Consider the following 24,194-nt stretch of genomic DNA (forward strand, 5'->3'; position numbering starts at 1 on the left):
AGGTGTGGTAGCACGTGCTTATGGTTCTAGCTACTCAGGAGGATCACTTGAGGCTTGACCCCAGGAGATCGAGTCCACAGTGAGCTATGATTGCACCACTGCACTGCAGCTTGGGCAACAGAGCGAGATCCTGTGTCTTTAAAAAAAATTTAAAAACAATTTTGACTGGGCATGGTGGCTTACACCTGTAATCCCAGCACTTTGGGAGGCCGAGGCAGGCAGATCACCTGAGGTCAGGAATTAGAAACCAGCCTGGCTGACATGGAGAAACCCCATTTCTACTAAAAATGCAAAAAATTAGCCAGGCGTGGTGGTGCGTGCCTGTAATCCCAGCTACTCAGGAGGCTGAGGCAGGAGAATCGCTTGAACCTGGGAGGTGGAGGTTGCAGTGAGCCAAGACCACGCCATTGTACTCCAGCTTGGGCAACAAAAGTGAAACTCCATCTCAAAAAAACCAATTTATAGGCCGGGCGTGGTGGCTCACACCGGTAATCCCAGCACTTTGGGAGGCTGAGGCAGGAGGATCACGAGGTCAGGAGTTCAAGACCAGCCTGGCCAACATGGTGAAACCCTGTCTGTACTAAAAATACAAAAATCAGCCAGGTGTGGTGGCGCAAGCCTGTAATCCCAACTACTCGGAAGGCTGAGGCAGGAGAATCGCTTCAACCTAAGAGGCTGAGGTTGCAGTGAGCTGAGATTGCACCACTGCACTCTAGCCTGGGACAGAGTGAGACTCCGTCTCAAAAAAAAAAGAAAATTATAATCTAAAATGGGGGTCAACAGATTTTCTGTAGAGAGCGCCACATAGTAAATGTTTTAAGCTTTGTGATCCACAGTCTCTGTCATAACCACTCACCTCTGCCATTGTAGCACCAAAGCAGCTGTAGACCATATGTAAATTAGTAATTGTATTCTGATAAAATTATGGACACTGAAATTATGTAATTTTCACATGTCAGAAAATATTCTTTTGATTTTTTTTCAAGCATTTACAAATGTAAAAACTATTCTTAGTTTGGGCTGTACCAAATAAAGGTGGAAGGCCTTAGTTTGCCTGGATCTCTGATCTAAAAGACATTAAATGGACGCAGTACAGGGACTGGTAAAAGCACAAAATTGAAATGAACAACATGGCTACCTGATAGTGGATTTCACAGTGGAAGCTGTGGGACGCAACTCTTCAGATCCTCTCACCTGTGTTACAGTTTCAGAAATTGATTTTGCCAATTCGCCTACATGTGATCCTGCCCTAATGAACTAGGTTTCTCTAACCACACACATAACAGACTGATATATAAGTAATAATTATAATTTATTCATCTTAACCAGGAGGTCCATCTCCAGTGAACCCTAGAATTTTTGAGTCCAGGGATAAGAGCATTTATAATATGCGCCAATATTTTTTATGCATTGTCTCATTTCATCTTCACAAGATGCATGAGAGAAATTAGCCACACCTTCCTGTTGGAAGCACTATGTTTCCTTAGCTTTGAGACATTTAGCTTTTCTGCCTTTCTGGCCACCCCTCTCCCCTCCCTTAAATGTTAGTGCTCAAGAGGCTCCCAGAGTCCTCCTCCTCTTGTTGGAGCTGTGGGTGATTTTATGATGATCTTGATGTCCACAGCATCCCTGAAAACTGTTGACTCAGAAATCTGTATATCTAGAGTAGACATTTCTTCTGATCATCAGAACTATTTCACTGCCTGCCTACTCAATAACCCCAGGGATGTCAAACTCAGCATGTACAAAGTTCAGCTAGTCAGCTCTGCCCCCACACTTGGATTCCCTACCTCAGTTAATACAGCCAGCCACCCCATCCCCTAAGTCAGAAATCTGTCTTCTAAAAGCATGGCATCAGAACTTTGTCCCTATGTAAAGTACGATTCTGTTTTATGTTTCAAATATCCACCCTTCCACACCATCTTCACTGCTTGTGACACTCCAGCCTTATTATTTTTGTAGGCTGAATCATTGCAAGAAACTTCTAGCTGGTCTCCCTGCCTCTAGTTTAATTTCCTTCCAGTCCATTCTCCATGCTGCTCCTCAGTGCAGACTAAAGCTTTCAAGGCCTGTTGTGATCTGACTCCTACCTCCACTTCAACACCGTTGCTCCTTGCTGGTGCTCTTGAATTACATTGCCTGGGGTCAGTATTGGTTCTGCCACCTCATTAGCAGTAAGACCTAGGCAAATTACTTAACTTTTTTTAAGCCCTAGTTTTTGCATCTGTAAAATAATGATTAAAGTGGTTAAAAACCATTTACCTTAAAGGTAATGAGGACTCATTCATTATTCAGTTTACTGTTACTGAGTGCCTCCTTTGGGTAGGTGTCATTCTAGCTGCTGGGGATTTTGATCTTTGCTTATGTTCTAGCAGAGCAGAATGACAAACCCAACATGGAAAAATAATAATAATGAATACGTGCTTTAAAAGTAAAGGATGGGCAGTAGCATAGAGAGTGAGTAGGAGGAGGGGGTTCCGCTTTAACCAGGTGGTTAGGAAAGACCTCTCCAAGGAATTGACACCTGCGCTGAGACCTGAGTGATGAGGGATAGCCACACAAAGATCTCAGGGAACATTCAGGCAGAGAGAAAAGCAAGGAAAGGCTCTAAGATGGGAACAAACTAAGTGTTTAGGAGACAGTCAGATTATATAAGGCCTTGTCAGCTGTGGTGAGTAAGGGGTTTGGATTTGGATTTTATTCTAGTTCTGATAGTAAATCATTGAAGGATTTTAAACAGGAAGTGATGTCACCTGACTCAAATTATAAGCTCTCTGCAGTGTGGAGAATGGACTGTTTCCAGCTCATAACAGGAGCCTGAGAATTGTTAAATGAAGAAATGAATTTACTGGATGATTTGACATTTTATTATTATACTAAAACAACTCTTCTCTTTTTGTGTGCTTTCAGAGCATTGAGTGGCCTCTGAAATTCCCTTGGGAATTTGTTAGAATGGGCCTGACACAACCAAAGGGAGTTCTCCTCTATGGGCCCCCTGGATGTGCTAAAACCACTCTGGTGAGGGCCCTGGCCACAAGCTGTCACTGCTCTTTCGTTTCAGTGAGTGGAGCTGATCTGTTTTCACCGTTTGTTGGAGATTCAGAAAAAGTCTTGTCTCAGGTTTGTTTATTTCCACATATGTTTAAATTTACTTTTGAATTTTTATTTCATTTCTTATGGACAAACCTTTTTAAAAATATTACTAGTGTTTTTTCCAGTTAAAAAATTTATACATGTTTATTGAAAAATTTAGAAAATATAAGAAAGTGTAAATATGAAATCCTTCATAATCCTCCTACCTACTGTTAACATTTTGGCGAATTTCCTTTGTCTTTTTTTCTGTTTTAAATAAAATCAAGGGTAGGTTTTATATATCTATAGCTTTATCCTGCTTTTTTAAACTTAATATTACTACTTTTGAAATTTATAGTATTCTTTGAAAATACAGTTTTTAACTCTTACATAATACTCCATTGTTTCTTGTTTTATTTACTCATTCCCCAATTCCTAGACATTCAAAATCTTTTTTATATCTATTTTAAAAATTATAAATAGTGGCCAGGCATGGTGGCTTATGCATGTAATCCCAGCACTTTGGGAGGCCAAGGCGGGTGAATAACTTTCGGCCAGGAGTTCAAGACCAGCCTGGCCAACATGGCAAAACCCCATCTCTACTAAAAATACAAAAAAATTAAGTGGACGTGGTGGCACACCCTATAATCTCAGCTACTCGGGAGACTGAGGCACAAGAATTGCTTGAGCCTGGGAGGCAGAGGTTGCAGTGAGCTGAAATCGCATCACTACACTCCAAACTGAGCAACAGAGCAAGACTGTCTCAAAAAAAAAAAAACAAAAAAACCCAGAATTATAAATAGTAATGTCACATGACTAATGTATAACATATAGCTTTTTAAAATATTTTTTCCCTAACAAAAGATATTTCAACAAGCAAGAGCAAGCACTCCAGCAATTGTGTTTTTGGATGAAATTGATTCAATCTTGGGAGCTCGCTCAGCCAGCAAGACCGGATGTGATGTTCAAGAACGAGTTCTTTCTGTTCTCCTGAATGAATTAGATGGTGTTGGACTTAAGACAATAGAGAGAAGAGGAAGTAAATCAAGTCAACAGGGTAAATACAAGGAGCTGAAAAAATGAAGAGGTATTTATTAGCCAGAATGCACCTAAAATCCAGGCCAACATTAAATATAATGCATATATGCTGTAGCTTTGCCTATGCTGAATTCATCTCATAGAAGGATTTATATAATTTCAGTTTGACTTTGTTAGGACTTTTAGAGCTAATAAAAATTGTGATTTGGCTAGGAAAGGTGAGGTACATTTTATAATAAATTATCTTAAATATAAGAATGTGAATTTTATTTTTCCTAAGAATGAGAAATATAATTTTACTTATTGCTAATAGAGAAGGCAGTTTATTCTTGTTTGCATGTCCTAAAAACCAGTATTCATTTCTTTCTAAAAATGTTGGCCGGGCGCGGTGGCTCACGCCTGTAATCCCAGCACTTTGGGAGGCCGAGGTGGGTGGATCACGAGGTCAGGAGAGTAAGACCACGGTGAAACCCCATCTCTACTAAAAATACAAAAAAAATTAGCCGGGTGTGGTGGCGCGCCTGTAGTCCCAGCTACTCGGGAGGCTGAGGCAGGAGAATGGTGTGAACCTGGGAGGCAGAACTTGCAGTGAGCCAAGATTGCGCCACTGCACTCCAGCCTGGGCGACAGAGCAAGACTCCGTCTTGAAAAAACGTTTGTGTAGGCTGGGCACAGTGGCGGCACACGCCTGTAATCCCAGCATTTTGGGAGGCCAAAGCAGAAGTGTTGCTTGAGGCCAGGAGTTTGAGACTAGCCTGGCCAACATAGCAAGGCCCCATATCTGAATGAATAAATGAATGAATGAATGAAAAACAAAGGAGATTATTATTTCCAATAGTCTTAGTAATGGAACATTTCCAGTTTTCTTGAGGAATGAGTTTCTTTGGTTTTAATGAATTAAAATGGGCTTTGGAAGTCCCCTCCCTCTTTCTGAGTCTCTTCTCAAGATAGTGTTTGGTATCCTTAAATTGTCCCTGATACTTTTTCTTTTCTTTTATTCCTCTCTTGTTCTCATTCTTTTCCTATTTTAAAAATCGTCGTATGGAATTGTAGCATACACTCCTTAAGAATATGTCACACTAGAATTAGGAGGTATCCACGAGGTTATCTAATCAAATCATTTCAAAATGCAGGAATTCCTTCTATAGCATCTGACAGGTATTCACCCAGCATCTGCTAAAATACTTGCAAATATAGGGAACTTCGTACTTTGAGGGATTATGTCACTGGAGAGCTGCCTGATTATTCAACAAATGATTTTGAATGCTTAGTATATGTAAAGCCTTTCTCTGTCTGCTTTTAGACATTTCTTTATCCAGGATTTGCGTACCTGCAACTTAGATTGTCATTTCAAAGAAAAATAAAAGGTCGAGTAAATCTTCCTCTTTAGGGATATGAGAGTCAAGACTTTCTGTAGCCATATATCTCCACCTGTTGGTCATATGTATCTGTGTTTTCAAGTAGCCTGTTTAAGGTGTAAGCCTTCATTAGAGGCTCAGGTGCACTCAAGTCACGAGATGAGTGTTCTCCCCTTTGGGATGAGGCTTTTCATAGGTTCTCATATGGAGAATGTCTCTTAGCTACTCCATTAGCCACGCACACAAAGTAGCTCTTTGATTAATGATTTGTTTCTGGGATATCTTGATATCAAGAAGCTGGTCTGGAAAGCAGATGTAAACATTCTGGTCCCAAGAAAAGGATATCCTTATTTGAATTTAAATAGACCTTCTGATTTATAATTTTTAGAAAACTTATTAACAACTGATTGACATTACTTTGTGTTGTGTGTTTGCCCTCAGAGTTTCAAGAAGTTTTTAACCGAAGTGTCATGATTGTTGCAGCAACAAATAGACCTGATGTGTTAGATACTGCTTTGTTACGACCTGGAAGATTAGATAAGATCATCTATATCCCACCTCCAGATCACAAGGTAGTCATTTACACATTTACTCTGTGTGAGCTCAGCAGAATCGAATTCCAATTTGGATATAGGTGTCCATGGTGTTCTACTTACCCTGGGTTCCACCTTCTTCCTTGCCTGGTGGCCTTTCATGACATCATAATTTTGATCTGCCTTTGTTGGATACTCTGATCCTGTTCACAGAGAAACATAAGCCTAAATATACGGTTGTTATTTTTTGTGTTGTGACAGACTCTAAATACTGAGTCTACTCAGCATTATTTTGCAACTAGAGTGGAGGAATCCTAAAGTGTTAAAAGGGCTTTGAAGATTGAGTCAGCATCCTTATCGTACAGTGCAGAAATCTGAAATTACAGAGATTATGCAATGTATCGTGGTCAACCAGAAAATGTGTTGTCCTTAAAGTACAGTGCAGAAATCTGAGATTACAGAGATTATGCAGTGTATCATGGTCAACCAGTACATTTTTTGTCGTTAACATCCAGAGCCACTGACAGGGAGGGTGAAAGGCATGGAGTGAATTTTTTTGTTCCTTGGGCTTTTATCAAGTTTTGAAGGGATAGAAAAATAAAATTTAATATCTATTATACCTTTAAGTTGTATCTGATAATTCATGTATTTGCTTCTTAAGCCATGTCTAATAGTATTATTTGTACCCAAAAGAGAGATTCAGCCGGGCGTGGTGGCTCACATCTGTAATCCCAGCACTTTGGGAGGCCAGGGCGGGTAGATTACCAGAGGTCAGGAGTTCGAGACTAGCCTGGCCAACATGGTGAAACCACGTCTCTACTAAAAATACAAAAAATTAGCCAGGCATGGTGGCAGGCGCCTGTAATCCCAGCTACTCGGGAGGCTGAGACAGGAGAATCACTTCAACTCAGGAGGTGGAGGTTGTAGTGAGCCAAGATCATGCCCCTGTACTCCAGCCTGGGTGACAGAGCAAGACTCCATCTCAAAAAAAAAAAAAAAAGAGAGATTCATAAGTTTTTTATGATGTCATTATTTTTACCATTGTCATATGAGCCATTGATGACTTAGTCTTTCTAACCCCTATATATATTTTCTCGATAATGTGAAAGAAAACTCAAGCTAAAAATATTTTAATAAATCATTGTGTCAAACATAAATGTTACAAGATTTAAAATACTGTTTTTTATTTTGTTCCAGGGCAGGCTTTCTATTTTAAAAGTCTGTACAAAAACCATGCCAATAGGGCCTGATGTCTCCTTAGAAAACCTAGCAGCAGAAACCTGTTTTTTTTCTGGAGCTGATCTTAGAAACCTCTGCACAGAAGTAAGTTAATTAGTGAAGAAATTTGTGGTTCAAAACATTTCTTCATCTTTTCAAATCTTCATTCACTCAGCAGTATTTACTAAAAGCCTGTGTGGTACCATGTGATGTGAAACAGACAGATGTGGCCCCATCCTTCACACAGCTTATTGTAAATGTGGGGTGGTGAGGAGGGTGGTGCAGAGAGGCAAATCTTAATACTGAGTTGGCAATTGAAAATATGTAGTGAGTTGGGGAAGTAGAGAGTACTGTGGGAGCACCTAGGAAAGACACCAGCCCAGATTTGGCACATCAGAGAAGGCTTTTTGAGAAAGGAGATGTATAAACTGAAATTGGAAGGACAAATCGGGAGTTAGCCAGCTAAGAAGGGAAGGGAAGGGGGAATGTTTGAGGTGGAGAGAATAAAATGTGCAAAGGACTGAAGATAAGAGATGGTGTGACATTATTGAATCTTAGAGCGGAGAATGGCAAGAAATAAAGCGAAAGAAGTGGGCTAGGCGTGGTGGCTCGCGCCTGTGATCCCAAGACTTTGGGAGGCCAAGGCGAGAGGATTGCTTGAGCCCAGGAGTTTAAGATCAGCTTGGGTAATACAGTGAGACCCCATCTCTAGAAAAAAAAATTAAAAAATTGGTCGAGTGTGGTGTTACACACCTGTAGTCCCAGCTACTTTGGAGGGGGAGATGGGAGGATTGCTTGAGCCTGGGAAGCAAAGGTTGCAGTAAGATGAGATCGTGCCACTGCACTCCAGCCTGGGTGACAGAGTGAGACTCTGTCTCTCAGGAAAAAAAAAAAAGCTGAAGGAGTAGACAATGGCCAGGACAGATGGGTCCTTGTAAACCACTCTAAGATACCCTTTTTCATAAACTTTTACTAAATATAACATTCAGAAAAATGCACAGATCATAAGGGTACAGTTCATTGAATTAAAGTGATCATATTTTTATAATCACTACTTATGTCAAGAAATAGAACATTATCAACACCCCAGAATCTTCCTTTGGGCCCTTTCCCAACCTCTGTCACCTGCCTTCTTCCAAAAGAGAACTACTGGCTGGGCTTAGTGACTCATGCCTGTAATCCCAGCACTTTGTTGGGGCCAAGGCAGGAGGATCATCTGAGCCCAGGAGTTGAGACCAGCCTGGGCAACATGAGGAGACCCTGTCCCCACAAAAACTTTTAAAAAATTGTCCCGGCTACTCAGGAGGCTGAGGTGGGAGGATCACTTGAGCCTGGAGGTCAAGGCTGTAGTGAGCCATGATTGTGTCACTGTACTTCTGCCTGGGTGACAGAGCAAGACTCTGTCCCCCCCCAAAAAAAAAAAAAAAAAAACGAAAGGGAACCACTCTCCTGACTAACAACGGGGGATTAGTTTTGTCTGCTTTTGAACTTTATATGAATGGAAGCATGTGGCATATGTTATTTTCTGTCTGGTTCTTTAACCCAAAAAGAAATTCATCCATAGTTTTGTGTGTAGCATAGTTTATAATATTCTAATATGTGAATATTCTACATTTGTTTATCCATTCTTTTATTTTGGAATATCTGGGTTTCTACTTTTTTGCTATTATAAGTTATGCTGCTGTGAACAGCCTTGTACATGTCTCTTAGTTCCCGTGTCTATGTATGTCTATTTGTAAACATAGTTAGCTACAAGGAGAATTGCTGGGTCATAGGGTATGTGTTTGATCTATTCCTTTATAATCACTGCTGGCTGAAGACTCTTCCCTACTTAACGATCAGGGAGATATTCTCTCATCTTTAAAAATACATATGGGTTCATAAAATATATATTAATCTACAATTTGCCTTTTCTTTCTTCCCATTTAAGGCTTTCTTTTTTCCCATTAATGTAAAAGAGGTTATGGTCTACAAAGTGGATTTTTAATCACCTTATTGAACTTTTTAGCATAATGTTTTTAATGACATGAAAATTAGAATCCTATGAAGTGAGGCTGAGATTTTCCATTCAGAGTTTAAAGTATTACCATATATTGTTAAAGAAAAGAGGCCAGGCGCTGTGGCTCACGCCTGTAATCCCAGCACTTTGGGAGGCTGAAGCAGGTGGATCATGAGGTCAGGTTCAAGACGAGCCTGGCCAACATGGTGAAACCCCATCTCTACTAAAAATACAAAAATTATTTGGGCGTGGTGGCAGATGCCTGTAATCCCAGCTACTTGGGAGGCTGAGGCAGGAGAATCGCTTGAAACCGGAAGGCGGAGGTTGCAGTGAGTCCAGATTGTGCCACTGCACTCCAGCCTGGGCAATAAGAGTGAAACTCCATCTCAAAAAAAAAAGCAAAAAAAAAAAGAAATTGTTTTCTGTTGCTTGTCTCTTAATAGGCTGCTTTGCTGGCTCTGCAAGAAGATGGACTAGACGCAACTACAGTGAAACAAAAGCACTTTCTAAAATCACTTAAGACTGTAAAACCGTCATTAAGTCGCAAGGACTTGGCTTTATATGAAAACTTATTTAAGAAAGAAGGATTTTCTAACTTGGAAGGTATTTAAAAATCACCTTAAACTCTTGTTCAGTTGTTCACATTAATTGAAATGTGAACTTGCCTGTCGTTTGCAACTTCACACTTTTAGAATTTGTATTTATATTTCCTGTAAGTAAATTAAAAAAAAAAAAAAAACCTTGTGCCTGATAAGCTAAGGCTCATTTATTTTTAAAAGGCATATTAAATAAAATACTTTAATTTAGGAAGAAAGTGTGTGTGTGTTGATTTTGTTGGAAGAGGTGGTTGGTTTTTGGGTGATTGCTTTTTTATTAAACCCTGAAATAATTTCATACTTACAGAAAAGTTGCAAAAATAGTACAAAGAATTTTTATGTGCTCAAACCCAGATTCACTAATCTTTAACATTTTGCCACATTTGCTTTCTCTGTCTTCCCCACCCCTTGTACATATACACACATTTTTTTTTGAGTGGGTTGAGAATAGATTATATACATAATGTCCCTTTCCCCCCTTAATACTTGAGTGTGTATTTGTTACAAATAAGGTTATTATATGACCAAATTCAGGAAATTTAATACTGACACAGTATTTTAATCTATCATCCAGTGAATTTCATGTATTGTCACAATAATGTCCTATATGGTAATTTTCCCCATTACAGGATCCAGTCTATGGTCACACATTTCATTTAGTCACCATGTCTCTTTAGCCTCTTAACTTGAAACAGTTTCTCAATCTTTCTTGACCCTGACATTTTTGAAGAGTATAGACCAATTATTTTATTGAGCAGTTCATTCCTGGACTTGTAGTTGATGTTTTATCATGGTAGATTCAGGTTATGTATTACCAATGGAGCACTACATAGGGGCATTGTATTCTCAGAGTATCACAGCTGAAGGCACATGACATCTGTACATTCTTGATGATGTTAATTTTGATCATTTGTTTGCAGTATTGTCTGGTTTCTCCACTATATTGCTATTTTTCCTTTTGTAGTTGTAAGTTAAAAGTTTTTAAAGAGACAGGTTGCATGTACATTTTTATTTTCATTTATTACAAAATAATTTAGAATACTAGAAAATACAGAAACATAAAAAAATCCTTTAGTGTTTAACCTTCCAGTCTTTCATGCATGAATAGATAATTTTTAAAACCAGAAAGGAATGGTACTGCATAACTCTTGTTCTTCTCACCTAACAATATCTGGTAAACATCTTACTAGGCCATTCTCCACCCACAAGGTGCTAAGCTGGGTGCTGGAACATCCAGTGAACAAGGCAGGCATCAGACAAATTGTCAGTGAATTAATTACAATGGTTAAGAAGTGCTTCAAAAGAAGTAGAGGGTACGATGAGAGGCTACTGCATGAAATGTATGAACTCATAAAATGTTAAGCAGTTATTGGTAAGTTTCTTATTTCTGAGTGCAGCCAGGACTATTGGGAATCATTAAAGAAAAAACCTGATTTGTAGGTATAAAATATTCAATTAAAATTATTCTAACAGTCCCTCTCCCTCCCTCTCCCCCTCCTCCTCCCCCTCCCCCTCCCTCTCTTCGGTCTCCCTCTCCTTTCTTTGGTCTCCCTCTGTTGCCGAAGCTGGACTGTACTGCCGTGATCTCAGCTCGCTGCAACCTCCCTGCCTCGGGCTCCTGTGATTCTCCTGCCTCGGCCTGCCGAGTGCCTGGGATTGCAGGCGCGCGCCGCCACGCCTGACTGGTTTTTGTATTTTTGGTGGAGACGGGGTTTCGCTGTGTTGACCAGGCTGGTCTCCAGCTCCTGGCCCTGAGTGATCTGCCCGCCTCGGCCTCCCGAGGTGCAGGGATTGCAGATGGAGTCTCGCTCACTCAGTGCTCAATGTTGCTCAGGCTGGAGTGCAGTGGTATGATCTCGGCTCGCTACAACCTCCACCTCCCAGCCACCTGCCTTGGCCCCCCAAAGTGCTAAGTTTACAGCCTCTGTCCGGCCACCACCCCGTCTAGGAAGTGACGAGCTCTGCCTGGCCGCCCATTGTCTGGGATGTGGGGAGCCCCTCTGCCCGGCCGCCCCGTCTGGGAAGTGAGGAGCGCCTCTGCCCGGCCGCCATCCCATATAGGAAGTGAGGAGCACCTCTGCCCGGCCGCCCCTTCTGGGAAGTGAGCAGAGCCTCTGCCCAGCCGCCCCGTCTGGGAGGTGAGGAGCGCCTCCGCCCGGCCGCCACCCCGTCTGGGAGGTGAGGAGCGCCTCTGCCCGGCCGCCACCCTGTCTGGGAGGAAGTGAGGAGCGCCTCTGCCCGGCCGCCACCCCCTCTGGGCGGAAGTGAGGAGCGCCTCTGCCCGGCCGCCCCGTCTGGGAAGTGAGGAGCACCTCTGCCTGGCTGCCACCCCGTCTGGAAGGAAATGAGGAGCGCCTCTACCTGGCTGCCCTGTCTGGGAGGTGAGGAGCGCCTCTGCCCGGCCGCCACCCTTTCTGGGAGGAAGTGAGGAGCGCCTCTGCCTGGCCTCCCCGTCTAGGAAGTAAGGAGCACCTCTGCCCGGCCGCCCCGTCTGGGAGGTGAGGAGTGCCTCTGCCCAGCCGCCACCCCGTCTGGGAGGAAGTGAGGAGCGCCTCTGCCCGGCCGCCACCCTTTCTGGGAGTAAGTGAGGAGCGCCTCTGCCCAGCCGCCCCGTCTGGGAAGTGAGGAGCGCCTCTGCCCAGCCGCCCCGTCTGGGAAGTGAGGAGCGCCTCTGCCCGGCCGCCCCGTCTAGGAAGTGAGGAGCGCCTCGCCCGGCCGCCCCGTCTGGGAGGTGAGGAGTGCCTCTGCCCGGCCGCCACCCTTTCTGGGAGGAAGTGAGGAGCGCCTCTGCCCGGCCGCCCCGTCTGGGAAGTGAGGAGTGCCTCTGCCCGGCCGCCCCATCTGGGAGGTGAGGAGCGCCTCTGCCCGGCCGCCCCGTCTGGGAGGTGTACCCAACAGCTCCGAAGAGACAGCGACCATCGAGAACGGGCCATGATGACGATGGCAGTTTTGTTGAAAAGAAAAGGGGGAAATGTGGGGAAAAGAAAGAGAGATCAGATTGTTACTATGTCTGTGTAGAAAGAAGTAGGCATAGGAGACTCCATTTTGTTCTGTACTAGGATAAATTCTTCTGCCTTGGGATGCTGTTGATCCATGGCCTTGCCCCCAGCCCCGCGCTCTCTGAAACATGTGCTGTGTCAACTCAGGGTTAAATGGATTAAGGGCGGTGCAAGATGTGCTTTGTTAAACAGCTGCTTGAAGGCAGCATGCTCTTTAAGAGTCATCACCACTCCCTAATCTCAAGTACCCAGGGACACAAACACTGCAGAAGGCCACAAGGACCTCTGCCTAGGAAAACCAGAGACCTTTGTTCATGTGTTTATCTGCTGACCTTCTCTCCATTATTATCCTATGACCCTGCCATATTCCCCTCTCCGAGAAACACCCAAGAATGATCAATAAATACTTAATTAAAAAAAAAAAAAGCAAAAAAAAAAAAATTATTCTAACACACTGACCTTTGCTTTTGAGTAATATGAAAATACCTAGAAAACTTACTGGAATTCTTACTATACATTTTCTTTGTTGGTTATTGATCTTATTGAACAAGGCAGCCATCCTGCACCTGACAAACCCTGGCCTGAACCCCTTAACTCAGACATCTAGCTGTGGGCCCCTGTTCTTTTCCAGAAAGTTTCTAGTAGTCTGGTAATTTAGCAACCATGCTTGTTCAAGGCTGAGCTGATTTGAAGATGTCTTTTTAAATTGTAATTAAAGACAGCCCTCCTCATCTGTGGGTTCCACATGGGCAGATTCAGCCAACCGTGTGGGTTGAAAATACTTGAAAAAACAAACAAAAATGATACAACAATAAAAAGTAGGCCAGGCATGATGGCTCACACCTATAATCCCAGCACTTTGGAAGGCCGAGGCGGGCAGATCACCTGAGGTCAGGAGTTCAAGACCAACCTGGTCACCATGGTGAAAACCCATCTCTACTAAAAATACAAAAAATTAGCTGGGGCATGGTGGTGTGGGTCTGTAATCCCAGCTACTCTGGGGCTCAGGTGGGAGAATTGCTTGAACCCAGGAGGCAGAGGTTGCAGTGAGCCAAAATCACACCACTGCACTCTAGCCTGGGCGACCAAGCAAGACTGTATCAAATAAATAAATACAAATTTTTAAAAATCACAAATAAAATACAGTAGTGTAACAATTACTTGCATAGCATTTATATTATATTAGGTATTATAAGTAATTTAGAGATGTTTTTTAAAGTATAACCAGGAGGATGTGTGTAGGCAACCTGCATATACTATACCATTTTATACCAGGGACTTGAGTATTTGTGGATTTTGGTGTCTGAGAGGGGTCCTGGAACCGATTCCCTGCAGATATAGAGGGATGACTCTGTAACTTCTCAACAGAACATTGGAAGCTTCCTGAGCATAAAGACTATGTGTCTCTTCTCACTGAAATGCTCAATAGATGACAAAATGAGATCAAGAATTTCTTTGATCCTGTTCGAATCTGATTTTAGAATGGCTCTGGGCAACTTCCAAAAGCTGTATTCTTGATCTGCGAGAAAATTAAAACACCAGCTTCTGAACACCTTCTTTCTGGTATACTGGGAAGTGTGAACAGTTTTCCCTATAAACTGAACTCAAACTGCTTTCTGGGCCACATTATTGCTTAAGGCTGACTAACCTTAAACATAGAACATCCCTGAAACCTCCAAAATTCAGCGAATCCAGTGTTATAAGCCTGGTCATAAGGCTTATGAGCTGAAGGATGAGGTGTCGGGATTAACACATCCATCATCAGGAACAGGGAGAAAGAATTTCAACAAAAAATATTTAATAATGAAATCTCTATTTTTCTCAGAAAAGCCTGAGCTGGGCTGATTAAAATCTAAATTCCTGGCTGGGCATGGTGGCTCACGCCTGTAATCCCAGCACTTTGGGAGGCTGAGGCCGGCGGATCACCTCACCTGACTCAGGCTGGTCAGGAGTTTGAGACCACCCTGGCCGACATGGTGAAACCCCGTCTCTACTTAAAAAAAAAATAGCTGGGCGTAATGGCTCATGCCTGTAATCCTAGCTACTCGGGAGGCTGAGGCAAGAGGATTGCTTGAACCCGGGAGGCAGAGGTTTCAGTAAGCCAAGATCACACCACTGTACTCCAGCCTGGGTGACAGATCGAGACTCCATCCTAAAAAAAAAAAAAAAATCTAAATTCCTGGGGTAGGAACCAAGCAGCCATGTCTCCATGCCCCTGCAAGCCTGAGTGGCAGTAGCTAGAGGTGGGTGGGGAAGACCCCCCAAGGGATTATGGGCTCCGGGGCAGCCACAGAGGGTGATGCTGGTGAGTGTCCTGAATGGGCTGCTTTGGGGGCTGCCAGGGTCTGAAGGGCTGGGAGCTGTGCCTGTTTCTCATCCTGGGCACCCAGGCAGTACTGGCCTGGCGGTGCCTTCTGGGCGCCCTGGCCAGTACACGGCTTGGGGGCAGGGAGGACCCTAATTTCATGTCTATCCTCCGGTTTCTGGTGGTGAGGCTATGAATTCCATTACATTTTGGAGTGGGAAGTGTTCTTATTGCTAAAGAACTGAATGACAAACTTCTTTTCTGGGGTCTTGCCTTCACAACCTCAGGCAAAAGGGCAAGAAATCTGAAGGTTCTTAAGTCACATACAGTTGACCCTTGAACAACACAAGTTTAAACTCCTTGGGTCCACTTATAATTAATTATTTTTTAGATGGAGTCTCACTCTGTCACCCAGGCTAGAGTGCAGTGGCACCATCTCGACTCACTGCAACCTCTGCCTCCCGGGTTCAAACGATTCTCCTGCCTCAGCCTCCTGAGTAGCTGGGATTACAGGCACCTGCCACCACACCCGGCTAATTTTTGTATTTTTAGTAGAGACGGGGTTTCACCATGTTGTCTAGGCTGGTCTCGAACTCCTGACCTCAGGTGATCAGCCTCTTGGCCTCCCAAAGTGCTGGGATTTGCTTGGGTCCACTTATATGTGAATTTTCTTCCACCTCTGCCACACTGAAGCAGCAAACCAACCCCTCCTCTTCTTCCTCCTTCTCAGCCTACTCAATTTGAAGAGATGGAGACCTTTCTGATGAACCACTTCTGCTTAATGAATAGAAATATATTTTCTCAGCCAGGCCCGGTGGCTCATGCCTGTAATCCCAGCTACTCGGGAAGCTGAGGCAGGAGAATCACTTGAACTTAGGAGGTGGAGGTTGTAGTGAGCTGACATTGTCCCACTGCACTCCAGCCCAGGCGACAGAGCAAGACTCCATCTCAAAAAAAAAGAATGATATTTTCTTTTTATGATTTTCTTCATAACATTTTTATTTTCTCTTGCTTGCTTTATTGTAAGAAATTTATCTATATAAAAAGCAAAATATGTGTTAATCAACTGTTTATCAGTAAGGCTTCTGGTCAACATTGGATTATTAGTAGTTAAATATTGGGGGAGTCAAAAGTTATATGCAGATTTCTGACTATGTGGAGAGCAGGGGTGTGTAAGTCCCCCTAATCCCCAAGTTGTTCAAGGGTCAACTGTACTTGTTTTGGTGACAGTTTTTTGTTGTTGTTTTTTTAAGAAACAGGGTTTTGGGCCGGGCGCAGTGGCTCACGTCTATAATCCCAGCACTTTGGGAGGCCGAGGCAGGCGGATCAGTTGAGGTCAGGAGTTTGAGACCAGCCTGGCCAACATGGTGAAACCCCATATTTACTAAAAATACAAAAAAAAAAATTAGCCGGGTGTGGTGACACATGCCTGTTAGTCCCAGCTACTCTAGAGGCTGAGGCAGGAGAATGGTTTGAACCTGGGAGGTGGAGGTTGCCGTGAGCTGAGATCACGCCACTGTACTCCAGCCTGGATAACAGAGCAAGACTCCATCTCAAAAAAAAAAAAAAAGAAAGAAAGAAACAGGGTTTTGCTCTGTTGCCCAGGCTGGAGTGCAGTGGCACAATCATAACTCACTGTAACCTCAAGCTCCTGTGCTCAGGCAATCCTCTCGCCTCAGCCTCTCAAGTAGCTGGGACTACAGGCCCACATCACCATACTCAGCTAATTATTAAAATTTTTTGTAGACTGGGCGCAGTGGCTCATGCCTGTAATCCCAGCACTTTGGGAGGCCGAGGTAGGTGGATCACTTGAGGTCAGGAGTTCAAAACCAGCCTGACCAACATGGTAAAACCCTGTCTCTACTAAAAATACAAAAAATTAGTTGGACGTGGTGGGTCTGTGATCCCAGCTACTCAGGAGGCTGAGGCAGGAGAATTGCTTGAACCTGGGAGGTAGAGGTTGCAGTGGGCTGAGATTGCACCATTGCACTCCAGCCTGGGCAACAAGAGTGAAACTCTGTCTCAAAAAAAAAAAAAATTTGTAGAGTCTGGGTATGTTATCCAGGCTGGTCTCAAATTCCCGGCCTTGAGTGACCCTCCCACTTCTGCCTCCCAAAGTGCTGGAATTGCAGGCCTGAGCCATGGCACCTGGCCAACAGAATTTATTGAGTAAATAATTCAAAATTGCTGCATTTGCCTTAATATTATTAGTTGTAACATATAAATGAGTCACCCAAAGCACAGTGTTATAATTCTTGAATCGGGGAAAGACCAAACTACATATTGACCTTGATCTCTCAAAAGCTTGATATACCCAGGCATTATGAAAAGGAAGAAAAGTGTGGCTTTCTGGGTTTAATTTTTATTGCTGCAAATAGGAATAAGCAGATCTTAAAGGTTATATGGGCAAATTGTATCTGTAACTAACTACCTATAATTTGTGAATTTTAAAAATGTTTATTTTAAACATTTCTAAACATACATAAAAAGAAGAGTATAACAAACCCACACATACCTATCACCTACATTAAATAATTATTATTTTGTAAAATATTCATAATTTGTTTTTTGGTTGAAGTGTTTTTGTTTTTGTTTTTGAGATGGAGTTTCGCTCTTGTTGCCCAGGCTGGAGTGAGATGGTGCAATCTCGACTTACTGCAACCTCCACCTTCCAGTCAAGTGGTTCTCCTTCCTCAGCCTCCCAAGTAGCTGGGATTACGGGATTACAGGCGCCCGCCACCACACCCGGCTAATTTCTTGTATTTTTAGTAGAGATGTTGGCCAGGCTGGTCTCGAACTCCTGACCTTAGGTGATCCACCCATCTTGGCCTCCCAAAGTGCTGGGATTACAGGCATGAGCCACCGCACCTGGCCTAGTTGAAGTATTTTAAAGTAAATCCCAGACATCATAATATTTCTCCCTTAAATATTTCCACATACAAGCTCTAAAAAAGGGAGAGGCCATTTAAAAAATATAACTGCCGGCCAGGCGTGGTGGCTCACGCCTGTAATCCCAGCACTTTGGGAGGCCGAGGCGGGCTGATCACGAGGTCAAGAGATTGAGACCATCCTGGCCAACACGGTGAAACCCCTTCTCTACTAAAAATACAAAAATTAGCTGGGTATGGTGGCGGGCACCTGTAGTCTCAGCTACTCGGGAGGCTGAGGCAGGAGAATCGCTTGAACCCGGGAGGCAGAGGTTGCAGTGAGCCGAGATATATACATATGTAGAAAACTGCAATACCATTATCACACCTAAGAAACTTAACAATATCCCTTTAATATCATCTAATGTCTGGATCCTATTTAAGTTTCCCACTTGCCCCCAAAATGTCTTTTTACAGTTGATTTGTCTTTTTGTATATTCAAATAAATACCCCACCTTTGGTAAGTTTTCTCAGACCCCCTTAGTTAGAATTAATCACCTGTCTTGGCAACAGATCATGCCTTGCATTAGCGTTATTTATGGGTGCTAAATTGCAAGCACCTTGAAGTAAGTGATTTGTGTCTTATTACTCTTTTTAATTCTGCTATGCCCCCATCCTCAGTATAATGCCTAGACTACTAAAAAACTGCATTATATTTTGAAAAGAAATGATACTGGCAAAGCACAGCTCTGTGTTTAAGGTCATTAGTAGGCAATGGTTACACATTTTAATTTCAATCTTGGGCTCATGAAATACTAATGTAAGATTTCTTTCTTCTCTCTCTTCGTCCTGTTTCTCTTTCTCTCTCCCTCCCTTCCTTCCATCCTAGAAAAACTTCTGTTTGTTAAAAACATGAGGCTTTTTTGTAGAATCTTCTGACAGAAGTAGCCTTAGAAGTCTTTCATTAAAAGGCTTCTCTGATTCCAGGTAATACAAACCAAGGAGAATTAATGTTGAATTTTCTTTGAAGTATATAACGTAGCTCCATCCAATCAGCAAATGTCTCTAGTTACAGCTCTGGGGTTAAACAGTAAGAATGCTTGCCAGAGTAAGGGAGTGGGAAACTACATTTATGATCAGCCTTACATAAAACAATCTTTGAGAACGGGCGTGGTGGTTCACACCCATAATCCCAGCACTTTAGGAGGCTGAGGGGGGGCGGATAACCTGAGGTCAGGAGTTCAAAACTAGCCTGGCCAACGTTGCAAAACCTGTCTCTACTAAAAATACAAAAATTAGCCGGGCGTGGTGGCACATGCCTGTATTCCCAGATGCCCAGGAGACTGACGCATGAGAATCGCTTTAGCCCAGGAAGCAGAGGTTGCAGTGAGCCAAGATCACACCACTGCACTCCAGCCAGGGTGACAGAGCGAGACTCTGGCCCAGAAAAACAAAACAAACAAACAAAAAACCAAATCTTTGCATATAGTAACTATTTGTTGAGTGCCTACTACAAGCAGGACAGAATGCTTTACATATATTCTAACATTTTTTCCAACTCTCTCCCCTGCTGGTTTGCCCCCATTTTGCAGATATATAAACTGAAACTCATGAAGGTTAAGTAGTTTACTTAAAGTCAGCTATTAATAATAAGTATAGCAGGGGCAGGCTCTGAACTCAGGTCCATTTGACTGCAAAACCCAGGTTTAGAACGAAAATGGGGTTGAAACAGAGCAGGGTCTAGCCAATTTCAGGGAACGTTAAGATGTTGCCTTTTAACTTTAATTTACAGCTTGAACTTCAAACTGTTTGTTTTAAAATAACTGGTCCTTTACTTATTGCAGTATTTAACAAAGGGATGCAGACAGAACCGTGGTGTTGGGCACCAGACAGACCTGCGTTCTGATGGCATCGCCGCCACTTACCAGTGACGTGACCAGAGCCTCTCTGAGTCTTAATAAGACTTTGCACCCACCTTGCCGAGGGGAATCTGGCTCAGTGTCTGGCACACACACAGCCCCTGGCTCTGTGAAATTGTTACCATTGCAGCCGCCTGCAAACTGCAAAGTGAGGTTGCTGGCTTAGAGGAGAGTTAGGAGGGAACCCAAAGGCTAAACCAGCCGGCAGGGTCGTTTGCAGAAAGACCTTCTCCTGACAACCTCCCCAGCTGATTCTTTTGTTTGTTCTCCCTCTACCTCGGGTTTTTGTTTTATTGTTTTTTGTTTTTTTTTTTTTAGCAGAAAAAGTCAGGACGCCCTGGGAGTTATTCTGAAATAAACTTTACAATTTAATTTTAATGATCTCCACAAGTGCACAGCACCACATTTTGGAGCTTTTAATGTGATTGGATTAATTCTAATTTACCTGCCTGCACCTGGGAGCCTCTCCTGGGACCCTCGGGTCTGCGGCTCATTTTTCCGGACCCCCTTTTATTGTTTGCTTATTTGCTTATTTAAATATTTTGTTTTATTGTATTTTATTTAATACAGGGTCTTGCTCTGTTGCCCAGGCTGGAATACAGTGGTGTAATCTTGGCTCACTGCGACCTCAAAGGCCTGGACTCAAGCGATTCTCCTGCCTCACCCTCCTCGGTAGCTGGGACTGCAGGCATGCAGCACCACGCCCGCTAATTTTTTTTAGTAGAGACTTGGTTTCGTCATGTTGGTCAGGCTGGACTCGAGTGATCCTCCTGCCTCAGCCTCCCAAAGTGTTGGGATTACAGTCCTGAGCCACCGCGCCAGGCCCGGATACCCTTTTAGAAGGGTTGGCTTTCCCTCAGGCCTTGGCTATCAGCGCTCCCCTCTTAGGGAGTTCCACCTCCTACTCCCCAAACCTCCAAACTCCTCACAAGCACCAGGGGTGGCCAAGAGCGACTGAGGTCGGCAGGTATGGAAGACCGCGGCGAGCGGCAGGGGGCGCCAGCGCCCGCGTTCGGGCGCTTCACGTCAGCCGCACAATGTCCTGCAGGGGGCGCCCGGGAGCCGCGTGCCCAACGGGGAAAGCGAGTCAGGTCCCTCGCGCTCCCCGCCCCACGCACGTGACCAGAGCGCGCTGGCCCGGCCCACCCGGGGCGGTTGTGGTCGCTATACATAAGGTGGGGAGGCCGCCGGCCCGTTCGGTTCCGGGCGTTACCGTCCGTGCGCACCGCCCCGCGTCCAGGTGAGTCTCCCATCTGCAGAGACGCGGACGCGCCGGCTCGCAGTTGGCCTGCGGAGCGCGGTGGACGATTTGGCGCCCACCAGGAGATCAATACGTTGGATTTTTAATTTCTAGATTTGGCAATTCTTCGCTGAAGTCATCATGAGCTTTTTCCAACTCCTGATGAAAAGGAAGGAAGTAAGTTTTAAAAACAATTGAAAATCTTGACTAAAGTTTTAATTTTTAAAGATGAAAAGATGGCACAGATTTTGAAAAAAGTATAAAATAAATATAGCTGTTTTGCTGTGTTTCAAATGTTTCATATTGAAGTGTTCGAATGTGTCCCCTCCACGTGTTATCTGTTAGCTCATTCCCTTGGTGGTGTTCGTGACTGTGGCGGCGGGTGGAGCCTCATCGTTCGCTGTGTATTCTCTTTGGAAAACCGATGTGATGTAAGTAGGTCTCAATTTATAAAAACGTTTTTGGCAGTGTTTGGATGACCTTTAGTTTATGAAATGTATAAGTTTCCTATTTTTTTCCCATGGATAAGAATGCCAAATTGTGAACTGGGAGTCAGGGTTAAAAAGCATCTTTTATCAGAAAACTCTTATGATACTGTCTACCAATGGGTCAGAAAATGAAAATTAGAAAAAAAAAAGACAAAAAATTTAAAAACCCATGATATTAATCAAATTAGTTTATTTCTTGTGTTTATTCTTTTACCCATTGGCCCTTCTCCACTTTCTGGCAGTGAAGTAAATCTTGTTTGTTTGTTTTTTAAGTTTTGAATTTTAAAGTTCTTCAGTGGTTTTGGGAGATATATATCATAAAACAATCATTTTAATTAAAATTTTAAATTTTAGCTTATTAGATTTTTACTAATGTGGTAGAATTGATAGATTCAGTTGTCTACGATGAACCTAATCTCAACTTTGGGTTGAAGAAAGTAAAAAACAAAAACGTGTATTCTGGAATATGAGGAAAAGATAAACTTGAAACTGATGGAGGCTGGTGCAGGGCTGAAGAGGGCAGTCCTCTAACCGCTGGCAGAGGGGCCTAGAGCCCTGGAGTTCACCACCTGCAGAGTTCAACCTGCCCCTCCCACAGACTGAGATAAGAACATTATTGCATGTCCTTAGCTTGGTAGTTCCGCTCCCATGATTATTTGGTTTGTGGGATCCTTCCCCAATGTAACCCAATCAAGAGAATACAGACCTCCTACCCTTTAGAGGAACTGATGTTTAATGTTTGAGCCACACCAGGAAACTCCCTTAGAGAATTTTCCATCAATTTTAGTTACTACTGATGGTTCCTGATCATTAGCAGACAAATGCCTTAGTATGAGACTGGTTTTGTCCCTAGCATGTTTATAGACCCAGTATCAGTGTTGGTTTAAATTCGCATATTTTAATGTTTAATTGGCTTTCTTTAATTTTAGCCTTGATCGAAAAAAAAATCCAGAACCTTGGGAAACTGTGGACCCTAGTGTACCTCAAAAGGTATTGTTAAATTAAAAACAAATGATTTACATTTTGCCCAAACCTTAGCACCTTTGTCAGCAAAATAGATTTAGTACCTTACCCTTACTGTGTAACTTAGATCAATTGTGCTTTCATTGAGTAATTAAAATGAGGAAATTTTAAGAGCCTACTCTATGCCAGGAGCATTGTCCATCCACTCATGAGAAGCATATACTTTTGGAACTTATGGCTCACATAATACCTGGCAAACTTAAAAATCTGGATACTGGCCAGGCATGGTGTCTCACACCTGTAATGCCAACACTTTGGGAAGCCGAGGCGGGTGAATCACTTGAAGTCAGGAGTTCGAGACCAGCTTGGCCAACATGGTGAAATTCCATCTTTACTAAAAATACAAAAATTAGCTGGGTGTAGTGGCACGCACATGTAAACCCAGCTACTGGAGAGGCTGAGGCACGAAAATTGCTTGAACCTGGGAGGCGGAGCCTGCAGTGAATTGCAGTTGTGCCACTGCACTCCAGCCTGGGCAACACAGCAAGACTGTCTTAAAAAAAAAATCTGGATACTGCTAAGTGAAAGTAGGGCACATGTGTTTGATCTTTCCCTCTGATCTCATAACACTTAGGAGCCCAAGGGCTTTTTAAAAAGATGGACTGATAGAAACCAGCTCACATTACTATTTTGTGCATGTTTTAGATATGGAAAGAGGTAGGTACAAACACAATGGTGATGCTTTTTCTAAAGGGGAGTTTGGACAAATCCAAAAGAGGGACATGCAAATGAAAGTCAAATTTTTAACAAAAGGTTTTTTTTTTCCTTTTTTCCCTTCAGCTTATAACAATCAACCAACAGTGGAAACCCATTGAAGAGTTGCAAAAGGTCCAAAGGGTGACCAAATGACCAGCCCTTGCCTCTTTCTTCCGAAGAGTACTCTATAAATCTAGTGGAAACATTTCTGCACAAACTAGATTCTGGACACCAGTGTGCGGAAATGCTTCTGCTACATTTTTAGGGTTTGTCTACATTTTTGGGGCTCTGGATAAGGAATTAAAGGAGTGCAGCAATAACTGCACTGTCTAAAAGTTTGTGCGTATTTTCTTGTAAATTTGAATATTGCATATTGAAATTTTTGTTTATGATTTATGAATGTTTTTCTTAAAATTTACAAAGCTTTGTAAATTAGATTGTCTTTAATAAAATGCCATTTGTGCATGGTTTCTCAAGGATTAGATATATATTTAAATGGAAGAGAAAATATTTTTATGGGAGAAAAATACATTTGAACCATGAAATTTCATCTTTTAAATAACATCCAGTACAGATTTCTGCATAAGCTTTTTTTTTTCCAAGTTCATTCATTCATTAGTAGTTTATTGAGCACCTACTATTTGCAGTATAGCTAACAAAGCCAAAATTTGGTGGGATATGAATAAAAGATGGTAAGTACAATGAGGAAAATGAAGTGGGGATGAGGTTGGAGACTCGCATGAGGATTGACCTTGGAGGAAATGCTGGGATTCTGGAGGTGAATTGGAATGCAAGGCATGCTGAGATCTGCCCTAAAGATGCCAAGCCAGGCCAGGCACGGTG

General features: G+C 43.0%; 2 protein-coding genes across 4 annotated transcripts in view; both read left to right on the top strand.

Moving 5' to 3' along the window:
- Positions 1 to 14,119, top strand: part of AFG2B (AFG2 AAA ATPase homolog B) — a 23,916-nt gene extending 9,797 nt beyond the window's left edge. The window contains exons 4-9 of one of the 3 annotated variants that reach the window (XM_054450708.2): positions 2,911 to 3,120; positions 3,937 to 4,129; positions 5,910 to 6,040; positions 7,199 to 7,324; positions 9,662 to 9,821; positions 11,380 to 14,119. In XM_054450708.2, coding sequence (XP_054306683.1) covers positions 2,911 to 3,120; positions 3,937 to 4,129; positions 5,910 to 6,040; positions 7,199 to 7,324; positions 9,662 to 9,821; positions 11,380 to 11,438 — 879 coding nt within the window. In that variant the 3' untranslated portion in view covers positions 11,439 to 14,119. Of the gene's footprint in view, positions 1 to 2,910; positions 3,121 to 3,936; positions 4,160 to 5,909; positions 6,042 to 7,198; positions 7,325 to 9,661; positions 10,033 to 11,379 lie in introns of those variants that run through there. The other 2 variants (XM_054450709.2, XM_054450710.2) reach the window with 2 other exon arrangements.
- Positions 14,120 to 20,970: 6,851 nt separating this feature from the next.
- On the top strand, positions 20,971 to 23,821 carry C16H15orf48 (chromosome 16 C15orf48 homolog). The gene is made up of 5 exons (XM_054451883.1): positions 20,971 to 21,144; positions 21,259 to 21,321; positions 21,490 to 21,575; positions 22,562 to 22,622; positions 23,436 to 23,821. Exons 2-5 carry the CDS (start codon positions 21,286 to 21,288, stop codon positions 23,502 to 23,504), a joined length of 252 nt encoding a protein of 83 aa, XP_054307858.1. The 5' UTR covers positions 20,971 to 21,144; positions 21,259 to 21,285; the 3' UTR covers positions 23,505 to 23,821.
- Positions 23,822 to 24,194: the final 373 nt, after the last annotated feature.

The sequence above is a fragment of the Pongo pygmaeus genome, chromosome 16, assembly GCF_028885625.2.
Source record: "Pongo pygmaeus isolate AG05252 chromosome 16, NHGRI_mPonPyg2-v2.0_pri, whole genome shotgun sequence".
Classification (NCBI taxonomy): Eukaryota; Metazoa; Chordata; class Mammalia; order Primates; family Hominidae; genus Pongo; species Pongo pygmaeus.

What these genes read in the sequence shown, in the direction of transcription:
- C16H15orf48 (XM_054451883.1), top strand. Translation starts at nt 21,286, where the DNA reads ATGAGCTTTTTCCAACTCCTGATGAAAAGGAAGGAA. An exon ending in TCCTGATGAAAAGGAAGGAA is followed by an intron (nt 21,322 to 21,489) that starts GTAAGTTTTAAA and finishes GTTATCTGTTAG; the next exon opens with CTCATTCCCTTGGTGGTGTT. An exon ending in CTTTGGAAAACCGATGTGAT is followed by an intron (nt 21,576 to 22,561) that starts GTAAGTAGGTCT and finishes CTTTAATTTTAG; the next exon opens with CCTTGATCGAAAAAAAAATC.